Source organism: Anomaloglossus baeobatrachus, chromosome 4 (genome assembly GCF_048569485.1).
Source record: "Anomaloglossus baeobatrachus isolate aAnoBae1 chromosome 4, aAnoBae1.hap1, whole genome shotgun sequence".
In the NCBI taxonomy this organism is placed as follows: Eukaryota; Metazoa; Chordata; class Amphibia; order Anura; family Aromobatidae; genus Anomaloglossus; species Anomaloglossus baeobatrachus.
The window spans coordinates 433,229,421-433,249,925 of NC_134356.1; the positions used below are offsets into that span (position 1 = coordinate 433,229,421).

General features: G+C 46.8%; 1 protein-coding gene across 1 annotated transcript in view; it reads left to right on the forward strand.

Annotated features, from left to right (window-relative positions):
• The window catches only part of FBXO22 (F-box protein 22), a 52,107-nt gene extending 46,313 nt beyond the window's left edge, over positions 1-5,794 (forward strand). The window contains exon 7 of the mRNA XM_075342645.1: positions 5,190-5,794. Coding sequence (XP_075198760.1) covers positions 5,190-5,601 — 412 coding nt within the window. The 3' untranslated portion in view covers positions 5,602-5,794. The remainder of the gene's footprint in view (positions 1-5,189) is intronic.
• The last annotated feature ends 14,711 nt before the right edge of the window (positions 5,795-20,505 follow it).

Genomic DNA, 20,505 nt, shown 5'->3' on the forward strand with positions numbered 1-20,505 from the left:
GGCTGTCACGCGTCAAAGACCGTTGGGTGAGGGATATTCTGTCTCACGGGTACAGGATAGAGTTCAGTTCTCGTCCGCCAACTCGTTTCTTCAGAACTTCTCCACCACCAGACCGAGCCGATGCTCTGTTGCAGGCGGTGGCCGCTCTAAAGGCGGAAGGAGTGGTGACCTCCGTCCCTCTTCAGGAACAAGGTCACGGTTTTTACTCCAATCTGTTTGTGGTCCCAAAAAAGGACGGATCGTATCGACCCGTCCTGGATCTAAAGTTGCTCAACAGACACGTAAAAGTCAGGAGGTTCCGGATGGAATCCCTACGCTCCGTCATAGCCTCAATGTCTCAAGGAGATTTTCTAGCATCAATAGATATCAAAGATGCGTATCTCCACGTGCCGATTGCACCAGAGCATCAGCGTTTCCTACGCTTCGTCATACACGACGAACACCTGCAGTTCGTAGCGTTACCTTTCGGTCTGGCAACAGCCCCCCGGGTCTTCACCAAAGTCATGGCAGCAGTAGTAGCTGTTCTGCACTCGCAGGGTCACTCGGTCATCCCGTATCTAGACGACCTGCTTATAAAGGCACCCTCTCAAGAGGCATGCCAGCACAGTCTGAAGGTGGCACTAGACACTCTCCAGAGTTTCGGGTGGATTATCAACTTTCCAAAGTCTCATCTAACCCCGACCCAATCTCTGACTTATCTTGGCATGGAGTTTCATACTCTCTCAGCGATAGTGAAGCTTCCACTGGACAAGCAGTGCTCGCTACGGACTGGAGTGCAATCTCTCCTTCAGAGCCAGTCGCACTCACTGAGGCGCCTCATGCATTTCCTAGGAAAGATGGTAGCAGCAATGGAGGCAGTCCCGTTCGCGCAGTTTCATCTGCGCCCTCTACAATGGGACATTCTACGCCAATGGGATGGGAAATCGACGTCCCTCGACAGGACTGTCTCCCTCTCTCAGACTGCCAAGGACTCTCTGCGTTGGTGGCTTCTCCCCACCTCATTGTCACAGGGAAAGTCGTTCCTTCCCCCGTCCTGGGCAGTGGTCACGACGGATGCGAGCCTATCAGGGTGGGGAGCGGTGTTTCTCCACCACAGGGCTCAGGGGACGTGGACTCAGGAAGAGTCCACCCTGCAGATCAATGTTCTGGAAATCAGAGCAATCTATCTTGCCCTGCGAGCCTTCCAACAATGGCTGGAAGGCAAGCAGATTCGGATTCAGTCGGACAATTCCACGGCGGTGGCGTACATCAACCACCAAGGGGGAACACGCAGTCGCCAAGCTTTTCAAGAAGTCCAGCGGATTTTGACGTGGGTGGAAAGCAGAGCGTCCACCATATCCGCAGTTCACATCCCAGGCGTGGAAAACTGGGAAGCAGACTTTCTCAGTCGCCAGGGCATGGACGCAGGAGAATGGTCCCTTCACCCGGACGTGTTTCAGCAGATCTGTTGCCGCTGGGGGACGCCGGACGTCGATCTGATGGCGTCACGGCACAACAACAAGGTCCCAGTTTTCATGGCACGGTCTCACGATCACCGAGCACTGGCGGCAGACGCCTTGGTTCAGGATTGGTCGCAATTCCGACTCCCCTATGTGTTCCCACCTCTAGCATTGTTAACCAGAGTTCTCCGGAAAATCAAGTCCGACTGCCATCGAGCCATACTCGTCGCTCCAGATTGGCCAAGAAGGTCGTGGTACCCGGATCTGTGGCATCTCACGGTAGGCCAACCGTGGACACTACCAGACCGTCCAGATTTGCTGTCTCAAGGGCCGTTTTTCCATCTGAATTCTGCGGCCCTGAACCTGACTGTGTGGCCATTGAGTCCTGGATCCTAGCGGCCTCAGGTTTATCTCATGAAGGTGTTGCCACAATGAGACAGGCTAGAAAACCATCCTCAGCTAAGATCTATCACAGGACGTGGAAGATATTCTTAGCGTGGTGCTTGGCTCAAGGGTTTTCTCCCTGGCCATTTGCATTGCCAATTTTTCTTTCCTTCCTGCAGTCTGGGTTGGAAAAAGGTTTGTCGCTTAGCTCTCTTAAGGGTCAAGTCTCCGCGCTATCCGTATTCTTTCAGAAGCGCTTGGCACGGCTTTCTAAAGTACGCACGTTTCTCCAAGGAGTTTGTCATATCGTTCCTCCTTACAGACGGCCATTGGAACCCTGGGATCTGAACAAGGTTCTCATTGCTCTCCAGAAGCCGCCTTTCGAGCCTTTGAAAGAGGTTCCCCTTTCTCGGCTTTCACAAAAGGTAGTTTTTCTTGTGGCGGTCACGTCTCTTCGAAGAGTGTCCGAGCTAGCGGCGTTATCTTGCAAATCTCCCTTCCTGGTGTTTCACCAAGACAAGGTAGTACTGCGTCCAATTCCAGAGTTTTCTCCCAAGGTGGTTTCTTCCTTTCATCTCAATCAGGATATCACTTTGCCATCTTTGTGTCCGCATCCAGTTCACCAATTTGAAAAGGGTTTACATCTGTTGGACCTGGTGAGAGCACTCAGGATTTACATTTCTCGCACGGCGTCTCTACGCCGTTCTGATGCGCTCTTTGTCCTAGTCGCTGGTCAGCATAAGGGATCGCAAGCTTCCAAATCCACCCTGGCGCGGTGGATCAAGGAACCAATTCTTCACACATACCGTTCTGCTGGGCTTCCGATTCCATCTGGACTGAAGGCCCATTCTACCAGAGCCGTGGGTGCGTCCTGGGCATTGCGGCATCAGGCTACGGCTCAGCAAGTGTGCCAGGCGGCTACCTGGTCGAGTCTGCACACGTTTACCAAACACTATCAAGTGCATACCTACGCTTCGGCAGATGCCAGCCTAGGTAGACAGGTCCTTCAGGCGGCGGTGGCCCACCTGTAGGAAGAGGCTGTCTGACAGCCCGTTCATGTGGTATCTTTTTACCCACCCAGGGACTGCTTTTGGAAGTCCCACTGTCTGGGTCTCCCAATTAGGAGCGAAAAAGAAGAAGGGAATTTTGTTTACTTACCGTAAATTCCTTTTCTTCTAGCTCCAATTGGGAGACCCAGCACCCGCCCTATTTGTTCTTAGGGTTTCGTTTTTCGGGTGCACATGTTGTTCATGTTGTTTCTTAAGTTCTCCGATCTTGTTATCGGATTGAATTTGTTTTTGAAACTGTTATTGGCTTTCCTCCTTCTTGCTTTGGTACTAAAACTGAGGAATCCGTACTCCTACGGGAGGGTGTATAGCCAGAAGGGGAGGGGCCTTACACTTTTAAGTGTAGTTCTTTGTGCGGCCTCCAGAGGCAGTAGCTATACACCCACTGTCTGGGTCTCCCAATTGGAGCTAGAAGAAAAGGAATTTACGGTAAGTAAACAAAATTCCCTTCTTTGTGACCTCCAAAACACAGTAAAAGATGCAGTGTGTGAACATAGCCTTAGGCTGTGCATCTTGTCTATTTAGTTTTCCACATGCAGGTGTGAAACAGTCAGGCCTAGGTCCTGTTCTGCTCCAAACTATTTTTAGGTCTTCTGGAAAATAGTGAGGTGAAATACTAGAGTTGGGGACCACATTGTCACTGTGGAATGACTTTTACTTATATTATTTTCTCACTGTTTTTACCCTAGATTTTCTCAGGTTGCATAACAAAAACCTGATAACAGATTTGTTTTTAAAAGGGTTTTTTCAGTACTTATTGACTTAAAAGTCTGATTTTTCAAAATATAAAGTTTAAGTAATCCAATTGTTCAATGCTGTAAACAGAGAAAAAAAAATCTAAATGCCAGATTTGTGCTTTTACAGCCGCTGCAAAAAAAATAAAAATAATGCAACCATTGGTGATCAAATCATCGTATCTACCCCAAAAATTGAATTAATGAAAATATCAGCTCAGGGCGCAAAAACAAGCCACTTGAGAATTGAAGACATTATGGGTCTGCTATGTCGGCAGAAAAATAAAAAAAAAAGTTATGGCTCTTGGAAGAAGAGAAAGAAAAAGTGAAGTATCAAGATGAAAAATTGTCCAGTTCTGAGGTGGTGAAAGGCGTTTTGGAGGATTAAATAAGTTACTAGACCTTAATCACTATGTGAATATAATATTACACAACTTTTTCATTTACTTTGTTCATTTTATCACTATTTTTAAGAATTTATTTTGTGAATGAGACTTTTAATAGCACATAGAGGCATTAAGGTTAGGTTCCCGAAAAATTAGAGATTACCTTGTCGTTGGTTTTGGGCTCATTTGCATTGATAAATACATTTGCTACATCTCTACTACTTTCAAATAGTAATAGCAGTTTAGCAATTCCATTTTTCATGTATTTTATTTTTTCCAGATAGGTAAATGTATTTTTCATTGTTCATAGTATCCCTATAGCAGTAATGCTTTGCCATTTTTCATGTTTAGATTTTGATACTGGTTAGTGTGCAGCTTATTATCCTTATTATGGTCATGTATTTTTAGGCTAGCACCTAATTCACACACATAGGTGTTCCAGTCAGTCTTTTTTCTGAGGTGGTTAAAGGCGTTTTGGAGGATTATATAAGTTACTAGACCTTAATCACTATGTGAATATAACATTGCACAACTTTTTCATTTACTTTGTTTTATCACTATTTTTAAGGACTTGTTTTGTGAATGAGCATAATCTTTTCGTGCCTACAGATACATATTGCTTTTCTGAGAAGTGAATATAGCGATGGTCTATGAATTAAAGAAAATGAAATGATCCATGTATGTGCATTTTATGAAAACTTACCAAAAAATAAATTAACTTTGCAGTTCAAGGTTGTCAATTTATTGGGTGCGGCGCACAGACAAGAGCTCTGGGCCTGTTCCCAAAAACTGTAGTATATGAAGTATAAAGAAAATTGCTTCAGCATCCGCAAACAGGATTTTTTTTTTTTTTGTTAAAACTAATACTTAAATGAGTTCTTCTAAAATGGAAAAAAAATTGGAAGTGAAACACTTTACCTACGCGTTTCAGGCACATGTAGGTCCTTAATATAGTGCTATGATTATGGCCCCACATTGGGCTTGAAACACTTAGGAAAAAGTGTTTCACTTTAAAGTTTTTTTTCCATTTTAGAGCAATTCAATTAAAATTAAGTTTTAACAATGCTGATGCTGAAGGAATTTTTTTCAACATGTGTATTATGCAATCAATTTACTAATTGCTTGTGAAGACTCCTCCATAATATGATATTTGACTTGTTCTCCTTTTTTGCCTTGCAGAAAGACTAAAAGTACAGATTGCATTGGTGTAGTTGGACTGGCGCTGAGTGGACCCCAGATCCAGGGAGCCACCGTTCTTCTAGACCAGGATGTGTATGATGAAAAGACTGCAGACTCTGCCATGCAGCGTCTAAAGGCCGCAAACATTCCCGAGGATAATAGCTTGGGCCTCATGTTTGCATGTGTTGGCCGAGGCGAGCAGCACTACCAGAAGAAAAATGTTGAAGCGGACTCTTTTCGGAAACACTTTCCCAACGTGCCTCTGTTTGGCTTTTTCGGCAATGGGGAGATTGGTTGTGACCGTGTGGTTAGTGGTAATTTTACACTACGAGAATGTAATGATGAAAAGGACAATCTTTTACATGGATACACTACAGTGATGACCATTATCCACTTTGGACACACCAAGTAATGTGTCCTGCAGCAATTGCTCTTAAGTACTGAAATCTGTAAAACCAAAAATATCAGTGCTCTACAATTCCTGACTAGTCATTGTCATACTGTGTAATACGGCCTCAAAATGGAAAGAATAATCTTTGCAGAATGTCACGTCTCCTCTTTTATTTGGCTTTAATAAAGATTTTGTGTCATTTGATTTCATAAAATTATGCTACCATCATTATTGATTTCATTGGTAATGAAAATATTACGTACAGAGGCTGCCTCACAAGTAAATTTTAACCCCTTTCTGCAAAAAGACATAAGTGTACATCTGTATTGAAGTGCATGTGTGGAGGGAGCGCAAAGGCTGACAATGCCGGCACATGCCTGCTGTGTTACATAGCCGGTATCTGTCTTTAATGGCAGCAGCTAAAACTAAACTCTGATCGCTAGAGTTAACTGTTTAGATGGCAATGTCAATTTTTTGACAGCAGCTTTTAAATGGAGAGACCTCCATTTTCACAATATACTGGCATAAAATGGGTATTGCACTATATATGACAAGCGAGCAATCAAAGGCACAGATCAACTAAGGAATAGGGATGATCGAATACCTCAGATATTTGGCTTCACGAATATCCGACGAATAGGTCGCCGCTATGCGAATATTCGATGCGCAATGTAAGTCTATGGGAAGTCCGAATAGTTCTGAATATTTGTTATTCGGCTTTCCCATAGACTTACATTGTGAATCGAATATTCGCGAATAGCGGCGACCTATTTGGCAAATATTCGCGAAGCCGAATATTTAAGGTATTCGATCATCCCTACTAAGGAAACTAAAAAAATAAGGTAAAAATTTAAAATCTCCGCCTTTAAAAATAAAGTTCTAAAAATAAACCTGTTTGATATCGACATGTCTGTAAAGTTAATCGTATCACAATATGAAATTAATCCACACAGTAAACACCTTTTAAAGAGAAAAAAAAATCGAAACAAAAACATTGCGGGTGTTTGGTCACCTTTCTAAAAGTAAAAATACAAATAAGTGATAGAAACCTTGTACCCCAAAATGGTGTCAACGAAACTGTCAGCACGCCACACAAAAAATAACCCCTCGTAGAGCTCCATCAACGGAAATGTAAAAACATTACAAATCTTACATAAAGGCGACACAAGTTAATTTTTTTTATTTTTTACAAACGTCTGAATTATTATTATTTTTTTTTTTTTTTTAATCACTTAGAAAACTTGCTGGTGTTTTTTTTTGTTTTTTTCAATGTGTGTACTGACCTGCAGAATTGGATTTTTCCACTATTTCATCCTGATTTTAAATTTTTTTTTTTTTTTTTAGTACATTGTATAGTAAAATAGCAGTGTCAGTCAAACCTAAAATGCATTACACAAAAAAACAAACCCTCTCATATGGCTATGTTCTTGGAAAAGGTGAGAAAAAACATAAAGGGCAAAAATAAAAAAAATTGGCCAGTCCTTCAAGGGTTAATTTACTCTGATAGATCTTGCAGAGCAAGAATTATTTAAAAAAAATAGTTCCATTGTCTACACAAGGGGTCCCAAACACAAGCAGCTTGCCGCATGTGGCCCCTCAGGCTGCTTCTTGCTGCCCGCAATCCCATAGCCCTCTTGACGATCGCGGCTGGGTCGCAGTAGTCAGCACTTTATTTCATTTGAACTGCTGGCACCGTGCAGAAGCTCTCTGCAGAACTAAACCTAATGCGGGCTTCACACGAGACGAGCTATCGTGCGATGCATCGTCGGGGTCACGGTTTTCGTGACGCACATCCGGCATAATTTGCAACATCATCGACATGTGACACCTCCGAGTGACGCTAAATCGGTCACAAATCATGAGTCGTGTATACGTCGCTTATTTTTAAAAAATCGTTTATTTTTCATTGCGCCGGTTGTTCATTGTACCCGGGGCAGCACACATCGCTCCGTGTGACACCCCGGGAATGATGAACACAGTTTACCTGCGTCCCGCGGCACCAGCCGGCTATGCGGAAGGAAGGAGGTGGGCGGGATGTTTACGTCCCGCTCATCTCCGCCCCTTTGCTTCTATTGGCCGCTGGCTGTGTGACGTCGCTGTGACGCCGAACGTCCCTCCCACTTCAGGAAGAGGATGTTCGCCGCCCACAGCGAGGTCGCTCAGCAGGTAAGTACGTGTGACGGTGTTTGAACGACTTTGTGCGACACAGGCAGCGATTTGCCCGTGACGCACAAACGACGGGGGCAGGTACGATCGCTAGTGCGATCGCACGATAGATCGTACCGTGTGACGCCTGCATTAGGCAGCCTCCAGCCAATCACAGGCCAGCAACTGATAGACATATGACATCAGCTGTTGGCCTCTGATTGGCCAGCGGCTACCATTGGTTTAGGGCTGCAGAGAGCTCTGCGCAGCGTCAGTAGTTCATTCAAACAAGATAAATTGCTGACTACTGCGACATGCTGCATTGGCCGCGATGATCAAAAGGGCCATGGCCTTGCGGGCCGCAAGAAGCAGAAAAGAGAACCCCGAGGGAACGGAGGACAGGTGAGAAGAATCTTTTATAAAGAAAAATAATCCAGCGTCCATTCCTCTAAAATCAATTTTATTCCATTTTCTTATTTAAAAAAAACCCACAAATACTGGTGCATGAAAGATACAATCAAAAAGCAAACAACTCCAAGAAGCCTAGAGTCTCTGTACACAGACATGTTTTGGACATTATGTCCTTAGGACGCTGGATTATTTTTCTTTATCTCCTACTGCGCTGGAGTCTCACTGGATCCGTGACTGCTGTTCTTCTAAGGAACTGGTGAGCTGACAAACCCTATTTTTCCTATTTATTGTCTAGAAGAATCTTTTCCTTTTTTTTTTTTTTTTTGCACATTACTACAAGAGGACCAGGATGGGCACATTAGTACAGGATGGGCACATTACTACAATATGGGGAGGACTAGGATGGGGCATTACTACAAGAAGGGGACCAGGCTGGGCACATTACTACAGGATGAGGATCAGGATAGGTACATTACTACAAGATGAGGATAAAGATGGGCACATAACTACAGGATGGCGTAAAAGAAACAGTTCATCACTCTGAACACACCATCCTCACTGTCAAACATTGTGGTGGCAGCATCATGGTTTGGGCCTGCTTTTTTCAGCAGGGACAGGAAAGATGGTTAAAATTGATGGGAAGATGGATGGAGCTAAATACAGGACCATTCGTGAAGAAAACCTGTTGGAGTCTGCAAAAGACCTGAGACTGGGACGGAGATTTGTCTTCCAGCAAGACAATGATCCCAAACATAAATCAAAATCTACAATGGAATGGTTCACAAATAAACGTATCCAGGTTAGAATGGCCAAGTCAAAGTCCAAACCTGAATCCAATTGAGAATCTGTGGAAAGAGCTGAAAACTGCTGTTCACAAACGCTCTCCATCCAACCTCACTCAGCTCCAGCTGTTTGCAAAGGAAGAATGGGCAAGAATTTCAGTCTCTCGATGTGCAAAACTGATAGACACATACCCCAAGCTACTTGCAGCTGTAATCGCAGCAAAAGGTGGCGCTACAAAGTATTAACTAAAGGCCACGTTACACGCTGCGATCTTGCTGGCAAATCGCTGCCCGTGGCGCACAAAATCCCTCAGACCCGTCACACTACTTACCTGCCTAGCGACGTCGCTGTGACCGGCGAACCGCCTCCTTTCTAAGGGGGCGGTTTATTTGGCGTCACAGCGACGGCACTAAGTGGCCACCAATGGAAGCGGAGGGGCGGAGATGAGCGGGACGAACATCCCGCCCACCTCCTTCCTTCCTCATTGCCGGCAGCCACAGGTAAGGTGAGGTTCCTCGTTCCTGCGGTGTCACACATAGCGATGTGTGCTGCCGCAGGAACGACGAACATCGTATCTGCAGCTGCAACGATATTTGGGAATAGGGGAGCATGTCAACAATAAACGATTTTGCACGATTTTGCGACCTTTTTTGATCGCACGTAGGTATCACACGCAACGACATCACTAACGAGGCCGGATGTGCATCACGAATTACGTGACCCCAGCGATGTCGCTGTGTGTAAAGCGGCCTTTAAAGGGACCCGAATAATATTGTACGCCCCAATTTTCAGTTTATTTTTTATAAAAGTTTAAAATAAGCCATAAATTTTGTTCACCTTCACACTTGTGTCCCATTTGTTGTTGATTCTTCACCATAAAATTCAAATTTCTTTGTCGCTCCATTGGGAGACCCAGACAATTGGGTGTATAGGCTATGCCTCCGGAGGCCGCACAAAGTACTACACTAAAAGTGTAAAGCCCCTCCCCTTCTGCCTATACACCCCCCGTGCTCCCACGGGCTCCTCAGTTTTTTGCTTTGTGCGAAGGAGGCAGACATGCACGCATAGCTCCACAGATTAGTCAGCAGCAGCTGCTGACTATGTCGGATGGAAGAAAAGAGGGCCCTTAACAGGGCCCCCAGCATGCTCCCTTCTCACCCCACTCTTGTCGGCGGTGTTGTTAAGGTTGAGGTATCCATTGCGGGTACGGAGGCTGGAGCCCACATGCTGTTTTCCTTCCCCATCCCCCTTAGGGCTCTGGGTGAAGTGGGATCCTATCGGTCTCCAGGCACTGAGACCGTGCTCCATCCACAGCTCCTGAGGACCCTGCTGGATAGGAGCCGAGTATCGTTCAGGGACATGGCCCTGCTACTTTGAGGTACTCTGTGTCCCCGTGGGGACTGCGCACAGCAACACTCCAGCATTGCTGGGTGTGCTAGTGCACCGGGGACCGAGGCGCTGACCGCGTTTGTGCCATTATACACTGCAGCATCGCTGAGTGTGTTACTGTATGGGGACTACCGCGCTGACCGCCGCTGCCATTGTTATCACTGCGGCGCGGCTGGGACTGTTAGTGCGCCGGGGACTTCCGCGCAGACCGCGCTTATACGGCGGCCGCGCTCATAACTCGAGTCCCCGGCTTTTGGGCCTAGTCTCTTTTTCTTCCCGCCCCCAGCCCTGCCAGTCAGGGGAAGGGCGGGACGCTGTACAGCACGGCAGCACTGAGGGCTGGAGCATGCTTTGCATACTCCACCCCCCTCACTGTGCACAGTGGGGCAACAGTTCCCGCACTTTCTGGATCACGCCCACGGCTCCCTCCTCTCCTCAGGACGCCGGCAGCCATTCCTGTCAGCTCCTCGGACGCTGCAGAGGGGAGACAAGCTCTGGGGGACCCAGGCAGGGATTCTGGTGGCCACACGACCGCTTTAAGCGGGCGGTAAGCAGCACCTCAGGTGCTGGCCCCACTTGGTGCAGAAGTGTATTTATAGTTTATATGTTTACAGGCTATACTTTACACTGTATGGTGCACAGTTGATTTCTGGCTATAACCCTGTTGTGTTGCTCAAAGGAGACAACAGCATGGCGCCCACAAGAAGCAGGGGTGCCAAAACACAGGCTTACTATGCTGCCTGCACAGCATGTACAACCTCGCTACCGGCAGGTTCCACTGACCCTCATTGTGTGCACTGCTCGGCCCCTGTGGCACTTACTCAGCCGGAGCCTCTGCTAAGGGGGGCCCAGGGGGAACAACCAGCTAACACTGTCCAGGTGACAGGGACGGAGTTTGCAGTTTTTACTGACAGACTTTCTGAGACTATGGCCAAGATTCTAGAAGCTTTGCAGTCCAGACCGGTATCTCAGACCATGGGCACTGTGGAATCACTGCCCCCTGGTTCCCCTCAGTCGGAACAACAATGTTCCCCCGGGGTGTCTCATAGTTCCCAGGGTGAGGTCTCTAACACGGACCGCAGCCCCAGACCGCCTAAGCGAGCTCGCTGGGAAATCCCCTCGACCTCAAGACTCTGTTCAGGGTCTCAGAGGGATGACTCTCTGTATGATGAAGCGGAGGTAGCTGATCAGGATTCTGATCGTGAGGCCGCTCTCAACCTTGATACTCCTGATGGTGACGCCATAGTGAATGATCTTATCGCGTCCATACATCAAATGTTGGATATTTCTCCCTCGGCTCCTCCAGCGGAGGAGTCAGCCTCTCAGCAGGAGAAATTCCGTTTCAGGTTCCCCAAGCGTACAACGAGTATGTTTCTGGATCACTCCGATTTCAGAGAGGCAGTCCAGAAACACCGAGTTTGTCCAGATAAGCGTTTTCCCAAGCGCCTTAAGGATACACGTTATCCCTTCCCCCATGACGTGGTCAAGGGCTGGACTCAGTGTCCCAAGGTGGATCCTCCAATCTCCAGACTGGCGGCTAGATCCTTAGTTGCAGTTGAAGATGAGGCTTCGCTCAAGGATGCCACTGACAGACAGATGGAGCTCTGGTTGAAATCCATCTATGAAGCTATCGGCGCGTCTTTTGCTCCAGCATTCGCAGCCGTATGGGCACTCCAAGCTATCTCAGCGGGTCAAGCGCAAATTGACGCACTCACACGTACGTCTGCGCCGCAAGTGGCGTCCATAACTTCTCAAACGTCGGCATTTGCGTCCTACGCTATTAATGCTGTCCTGGACTCTGCGAGCCGTACGGCGGTTGCAGCCGACAATTCGGTGGCAATACGCAGGGCCTTGTGGCTACGGGAATGGAAGGCAGATTCGGCTTCCAAAAAGTCCTTAACCGGTTTGCCAATTTCTGGCGACCGTTTGTTTGGTGAGAGGCTGGATGAGATCATCAAACAATCCAAGGGAAAGGAAACATCCTTACCCCAGGCCAAACCAAAATTACCCCAACAGAGGAGGGGACAGTCGAGGTTTCGGTCCTTTCGGGGTGCGAGCAGGTCCCAATTCTCCTCGTACAAAAGGCCTCAGAAGGATCAGAGGAACTCCGATCCATGGCGGTCTAAGTCACGCCCTAAAAAGACCGCTGGAGGTGCCGCTACCAAGGCGGCTTCCTCATGACTTACGGCCTCCTCTCACCGCATCCTCGGTCGGTGGCAGGCTCTCCCGCTTTTCCGACATTTGGCTGCCACAGGTAAAAGACCGTTGGGTGAGAGACATCCTGTCTCACGGTTACAGGATAGAGTTCAGCTCTCGTCCTCCGACTCGATTTTTCAGAACATCTCCGCCTCCCGAGCGAGCCGATGCTCTTCTGCAGGCGCTGGGCACTCTGAAGGCAGAAGGAGTGGTGGTCCCCGTTCCTCTTCAGCAACAGGGTCACGGTTTTTACTCCAACCTGTTTGTGGTTCCAAAGAAGGACGGGTCTTTCCGTTCTGTCCTGGACCTAAAACTGCTCAACAAACACGTAAAGACCAGGCGGTTCCGGATGTAATCCCTCCGCTCCGTCATCGCCTCAATGTCCCAAGGAGATTTCCTTGCATCGATCGATATCAAAGATGCTTATCTCCACTTACCGATTGCTCCAGAGCATCAGCGCTTCCTGCGCTTCGCCATAGGAGACGAACACCTGCAGTTCGTGGCACTGCCGTTCGGCCTGGCGACAGCCCCACGGGTTTTCACCAAGGTCATGGCTGCAGTAGTGGCGGTCCTCCACTCTCAGGGTCACTCGGTGATCCCTTACTTAGACGATCTGCTGGTCAAGGCTCCCTCTCAAGAGGCATGCCAGCACAGCCTCACCGCTACTCTGGAGACTCTCCAGAGTTTCGGGTGGATCATCAATTTTCCAAAGTCAAATCTGACACCGGCCCAATTGCTGACATATCTTGGCATGGAGTGTCATACCCTCTCAGCGATAGTGAAGCTTCCGCTGAACAAGCAGCGTTCACTACAGACGGGGGTGCAATCTCTCCTTCAGGGTCAGTCACACCCCTTGAGGCGCCTCATGCACTTCCTGGGGAAGATGGTGGCAGCAATGGAGGCAGTCCCTTTCGCGCAGTTTCACCTGCGTCCTCTTCAATGGGACATCCTACGCAAATGGGACAGGAAGCCGACGTCCCTCGACAGGAGCGTCTCCCTCTCTCAGGCAACCAAAGCTTCCCTTCGGTGGTGGCTTCATCCCACTTCATTATCGAAGGGGAAATCCTTCCTACCCCCATCCTGGGCGGTGGTCACGACGGACGCGAGTCTGTCAGGGTGGGGAGCGGTCTTTCTCCACCACAGGGCTCAGGGGACTTGGACTCAGACAGAGTCTTCCCTTCAGATCAATGTTCTGGAGATAAGGGCAGTGTATCTGGCCCTAAAAGCGTTCCAGCAGTGGCTGCAAGGCAAGCAGATCCGAATTCAGTCGGACAACTCCACAGCGGTGGCTTACATCAACCACCAAGGAGGAACACGCAGTCGGCAAGCCTTCCAGGAAGTCCGGCGGATTTTGATGTGGGTGGAAGCCACGGCCCCCACCATCTCCGCAGTTCACATCCTGGGCGTGGAAAACTGGGAAGCGGATTTTCTCAGTCGCCAGGGCATGGACGCAGGGGAATGGTCCCTTCACCCGGACGTGTTTCAGGAGATCTGTTGCCGCTGGGGGATGCCGGACGTCGACCTAATGGCGTCCCGGCACAACAACAAGGTCACGGCATTGATGGCACGTTTGCACGATCACAGAGCTCTGGCGGCAGACGCCTTAGTTCAGGATTGGTCGCAGTTTCAACTCCCTTATGTGTTTCCTCCGCTGGCACTGTTGCCCAGAGTGTTACGCAAGATCAGGGCCGACTGCCGCCGCGCCATCCTCGTCGCTCCAGACTGGCCGAGGAGGTCGTGGTACCCGGATCTGTGGCATCTCACGGTCGGCCAACCGTGGGCACTACCAGACCGACCAGACTTGCTGTCTCAAGGGCCGTTTTTCCATCTGAATTCTGCGGCCCTCAACCTGACTGTGTGGCCATTGAGTCCTGGATCTTAGCGTCTTCAGGATTATCTCAAGAGGTCATTGCCACTATGAGACAGGCCAGGAAACCAACGTCCGCCAAGATCTACCACAGGACGTGGAAAATATTCCTGTCGTGGTGCTCTGATCAGGGTTTTTCTCCCTGGCCATTTACCTTGCCCACTTTTCTGTCCTTTCTTCAGTCCGGATTGGAAAAGGGTTTGTCGCTTGGCTCCCTTAAGGGACAAGTCTCTGCGCTCTCTGTGTTTTTTCAGAAGCGCTTGGCCAGACTTCCACAGGTACGCACGTTCCTGCAGGGGGTTTGTCACATCGTCCCTCCTTACAAACGTCCGTTGGAACCCTGGGATCTGAACAGGGTGCTGATGGTTCTTCAGAAACCACCGTTCGAGCCAATGAGGGATATTTCTCTCGCACGCCTTTCGCAGAAAGTGGTTTTCCTAGTAGCAGTCACTTCACTTCGGAGAGTGTCTGAGCTAGCAGCATTGTCATGCAAAGCCCCTTTCCTGGTGTTTCACCAGGACAAGGTGGTTCTGCGTCCGGTTCCGGAATTTCTCCCTAAGGTGGTATCCCCCTTTCATCTCAATCAGGATATCTCCTTACCCTCTTTTTGCCCTCATCCAATTCACCAATGTGAAAAGGATTTGCACTTGTTAGATCTGGTGAGAGCACTCAGACTCTACATTTCTCGTACGGCGCCCCTGCGCCGCTCGGATGCACTCTTTGTCCTTGTCGCTGGCCAGCGTAAAGGATCACAGGCTTCCAAATCAACCCTGGCTCGGTGGATCAAGGAACCAATTCTAGAAGCTTACCGTTCAGCTGGGCTTCCGGTTCCCTCAGGGCTGAAGGCCCATTCTACCAGAGCCGTGGGTGCGTCCTGGGCTTTGAGGCACCAGGCTACGGCTCAGCAGGTGTGTCAGGCGGCTACCTGGTCGAGCCTGCACACTTTCACGAAGCACTATCAGGTGCATACCTATGCTTCGGCGGATGCCAGCCTAGGTAGGCGAGTCCTTCAGGCGGCGGTTGCCCACCTGTAGGACGGAGCCGTTACGGCTCTATTATGAGGTATTATTTACCCACCCAGGGACTGCTTTTGGACGTCCCAATTGTCTGGGTCTCCCAATGGAGCGACAAAGAAGAAGGGAATTTTGTTTACTTACCGTAAATTCCTTTTCTTCTAGCTCCAATTGGGAGACCCAGCACCCGCCCCTGTTTTTTTGTGTACACATGTTGTTCATGTTGAATGGTTTCAGTTCTCCGATATTCCTTCGGATTGAATTTACTTTAAACCAGTTTATAATTTTTTCCTCCTTCTTGCTTTTGCACCAAAACTGAGGAGCCCGTGGGAGCACGGGGGGTGTATAGGCAGAAGGGGAGGGGCTTTACACTTTTAGTGTAGTACTTTGTGCGGCCTCCGGAGGCATAGCCTATACACCCAATTGTCTGGGTCTCCCAATTGGAGCTAGAAGAAAAGGAATTTACGGTAAGTAAACAAAATTCCCTTCTTTCTATCTTTGTTTGAAGCCGGAAATGTGGGAAAAGGGTGAAAAATTCAAAGGGGCCTAATACTTTGGCAAGGCACTGTGTGTGTGTATGTATGTATATATATAATAATCGCAAGTAAAATAAATAAAAATGTGCATGTTATTGCAACATCCGTAATGATTCAAGCTATAGAAAAACCTGCTGTAGAAAAGCTGTAGAAAACCTGATACGATGAATGCCATTTACATTTTTTAAAAAAGAGAAAAATTCAAATAGGTGATCCAAAGGTATATTGGTAAAAATATATGGTGTATATATGTCACTTTGCCCTGCAAAGAATGTGGCCCCCCAAAGACGTTTTTTTCTATGTGTGGCCTATGTATGCAACCAAGTTTGAGACCCCTGGTCTACACACTACGTTTCGACACTTGGGATACAATTTTCATTGGGAGCTTCTCTCGACATATTCTGTAAGGTTGTCACCAGACGTAGGCCAAATGTATTGTTTTGGCCTATGTCTGCCTGGAATACAACTGCATACAGTTTGTTTTACTGTAGTTGGTACTGAACCTTATGGCAAAGGATCAGATAACATCAAGTATACGTTTCTTTATAAATGGTCTCTATAGTGGACGGATGACTTGGCACCCATCTTGATAGTGGTCATCGTTGGTCGCATAATTCCTAAATATATGGGTCTAACATTAGTCAGAAATGTAATATGTACCTAGTGTTAAATGCTTTTTATGGTGTCCCCTGCTGCTCCTTTTACCCTCTCTCAGAAAGTCCATCTAATGTGCCCTATGCTGTTGAGCAGAAGCAGCTTCTTGTGCGTTGATTCTTAGTGGTGCGGCTGCGCTGCACATCGGCAGAAATTATCTGCCGCCACTGTACAATAGGATCCTGGAGGTAGGATTGAGCTAATAAACGTGTGACCATGGGCACTGGATGCATTTGTTGGATGTAATGAAAGGAAAAAAACAAAACACCAGGAGGTACCATGACAAATATGTAACAGCAATCATTACTATCTACAATCCTGCTTCCGTCCCCATGCCACTGAAACTGCCCTAACCAAAAATAAAAAAAACCTTAATTATGTCGCAAAAGCTATCAGACATTTCTAAATACTCCTCCTCCTAGATCTGTCCTCTTTCTTCAAAAAACACAAAAACCTGAGCTGAAACAATGTTCAGTAAACATGCAACATTAAGCATGTGAATTGCAGCCTTAAGACTAGAAAAAAACAAAGAGAAAAATTGTATGAAAAATACCCTGACTATCAATAAATAAATTGCAAGTGCTTAATAACAGGGTACTTAGTGTATACATTTTTGCAAAAAGGTAAAAAGCTGTCCCATCTCGCCACCGTGTACCCATCTGAGACAGTCCCTAACCTACTGAAGTTAAAAACATTATCAATACCTGACTTGTGTCATGTCAAAACTCCAATATGGATTACCTTTTTGCAAAAATGTATACACTAAGTACCCTGTTATTAAGCACTTGCAATTTATTTATTTATAGTCAGGGTATTTTTCATACAACTGTCCTCTTTCTTCGACACAGTCGACCACTGCCTCCTACTAGAGATCCTGCCTTCCCTTGGCATCAGAGACCTTGCCCTCTACTGGATCCCTTATACCTCAGTAACCGCATATTTCACATCTTCCATTCCCATACTGTCTCCTTGGACTTCACGTGAAGTAACAACCTCATGCGAGCCCCGGGAATGCGAGTCCTGGAACCGCAGCTGCAGAGGAGGGGAGTATAAGCTTTTTATTTTAATAGGGCAAACATAAGTAATGATACGTCGTTATCCTAGTAGTGAACAATCCCATTAATTTGGGTAAAACCGAACTGAACTATAATGAAAAATACTACGGGGAAAAGACTGGAACTTTTGAAACGGTTGTGCACTAAACAGTTTCTTCCAATACCTGTGTTTGTAAAAATCAAAAATATGCTCATAAACACCAATTTTGCACTATTGACTAATTGTACAGGCAGGTCTCAGCTGGCTTTTCCCCGCCCACTGACAATGACTGATAAGTCTCTGCCAATACGCCTGTATAGACTGAGATTTCTCAATCACTGTCAGCGGATGGGGAGAAGCCACCGGGAACCCACTTGTTCAACTAGTCTTGAAGCGCACATGCAGTGATAAAATGCTGTGTTTTATTTGTCATGTCAGAATGCAACGTGCGCACATACCCTAAAATGTTTGTTTTTCTCTGAAACGCCGCAGCATTTCAAAGTTAAAGGGAATCTATCACCAGGTTTTTGCATGTAGAGATAATGCTACTCTCAGATGGGGTAGCATAAACGTGGTGACAGATTCCCTTTAAACATACATGGCTGTGATCGTACAGCCAGTGGCTGATACATGGAAGTAGGTAAGATGAAGAAAGGACCGCACTCCATCCGCTGTGCTGGAAAAAGTTTATTTGAACAGGTGCATAGGTAAAAGGGCTGGAGGCAACCTGTGAGCCAGCTCCTAAGAGGGGACGACGGCCGTTTCGCCTTGATTAGGCTTCCACGGGTCCACGGTTTGGGCAGCATGTATCAGCTGACAAGTTGCCTTTAACTCTGCTGCCCGACTTATCCTCCTGTCCCTTTGCTACTCCTCTGCCTCTCTACTCTCCAAATTTCTCAATTTGCGCTCATTTTTCCAACGGATAGTTTACACTAATAACACTTACCTACAAGGCCATCCATAATCTGTTCCCTCTGTTTATTTCTTGTAGCAAAACCAGGGAGGACTGGGTTAACTCTTAGCACTGCAGGTCTTGATTACATGCACATTTCTAGCTTTAACTAAGGACCAAGGTCTGCATTCACTTTAGTCTCTCACTTTGCTAGGCAGAGCAGTGTGTGGAAACTGCTCAGTGGATCGGGCTGTTCTAAATACTCCTATTTCGTGCCTGAAGCTGCTGGAGCTCAGGCTGAAGGAGACAAACACTGGTAGGACCATACCCCCTTATTGGTGGAAAGTTTGCTCCAGGAACACCATCTGTAAACTATTCGAGTGAGTCGCACTGACACGCGCCTGCTGAATGAACTGCTGATTTGCGATTATACCTCTTTGCCCAGAAGAGGCTGGTTAGTTTTGAATCCCTTGAGGTTTTATGAAAGCAATAAAACTGCACATTTTTAAAGCAAACTGCATTGCCTGTGTGAACACCACCTAATCCCTACCGAATCCCTACCGGTGAATCCCTACAGTTGGTGTTTGAATTGCATGAAAGTGTCTATATGTATAAAGTCCTGGGTGACATTTTGACAATCGCCAAGTGTCTACTTTCAGCAGATATAAAAGGGTTAAATGATTTTTATTTATTTTTTTTGTGTGTGTGTGTGACCTAACAAAGAGAATTATTCATTATTTGTTGGAAAAACACTTTAATTTCTATAAATGGTAATATGATCTGCACACAAGCATTCAGTGACTTTGCTGGTAAAAACCTTCTGACGGCATTTTATTGGCAGTGATGCTGATGGTTAATACATGTGCTGAAATCTCCGGGAAGGGAGCACATTCTGTAACTATCTAGACACTCAGTACAGGTACACACATGCTTAGGAGGTAATCCAGGCTGTTGTGTTGGAGCATGTAATGTTTGGCTCCTGCGTCATTTCAATGCTTTGTCCTTCCAGGGTACATCGACTGGCACACTGTGAAATTATCTGTGGAAAACTACTAAATGAGGCTGGTTTACTTTGAAGACTTTTGGTTTTACCCTAAATTAGCCCAGAGATAAAGCAAACGTTTTTTACTTATTAAAAAAAAAATCTGATGAAAGTTGACGTGTGGACTTGGGAATCTTCTTTTATCGTGTTTAGAGAGCATTCAACCCTACGATGGCTTTACCATGCTGAACTCTGTGTGCCAGTTGTTTAAATAGGGCATCCACCATTTTAATATTGATGACTTATGTTCAGAATACATCAATATCAGATTGTGAGTTCCGACACTTGGCACCTACACCAACCAGCGCCAGCAGTAGCTAGTGGTTGTATGTAAACAATAATGTATGGAGCATAACGTCACTACTCTGTGCACTGTTTAGTTGCAACTGCAGTATCTGGGAGTGGATGTTAAACAGTTTGACGAAGCGGTGGAGTTCTACTCCTTACAGTGTCGCCATCTGTCCTCTGCTGGTGCTGGTCACAGATGATCGGTGAAGGTGCCAAGTGTTGGAACCCATAATCTGTTATTGATGACCTAAACCAAGGATTTTTCCTAAGTCACTGTTCATGTCATGCTAAGATATGTCCAACTGGTGAAAGACAGAGAGAAGGGTCAATAAAAGGATAGCTCTGTACCCTTCATTACCTTCACAGTTTGCATAGTCAGCTCAATATAACCAATAGATAAGTGCCTCTTATAATAACAGACAGGAGCTGCCAAGGCACTGTGCTTTCCTAGAGCTTCTGCTGTCAGACTCAAACCAAACAGAAATTTTAGATATTTGCCATTATTCAAGACTTATATCGATACCCTGTTCTTGGAATAGGTGATGAATTTCCGATTTATGGGTGTCAATATGTGCTCTAAATACATTAATGGAAAGAATGTGCTGCAAAGCAGTCTTGTACAAGGCTGCTCCAACTATTAGGCTGGAATCACACTTGCGAGTGTAAAATCGGTC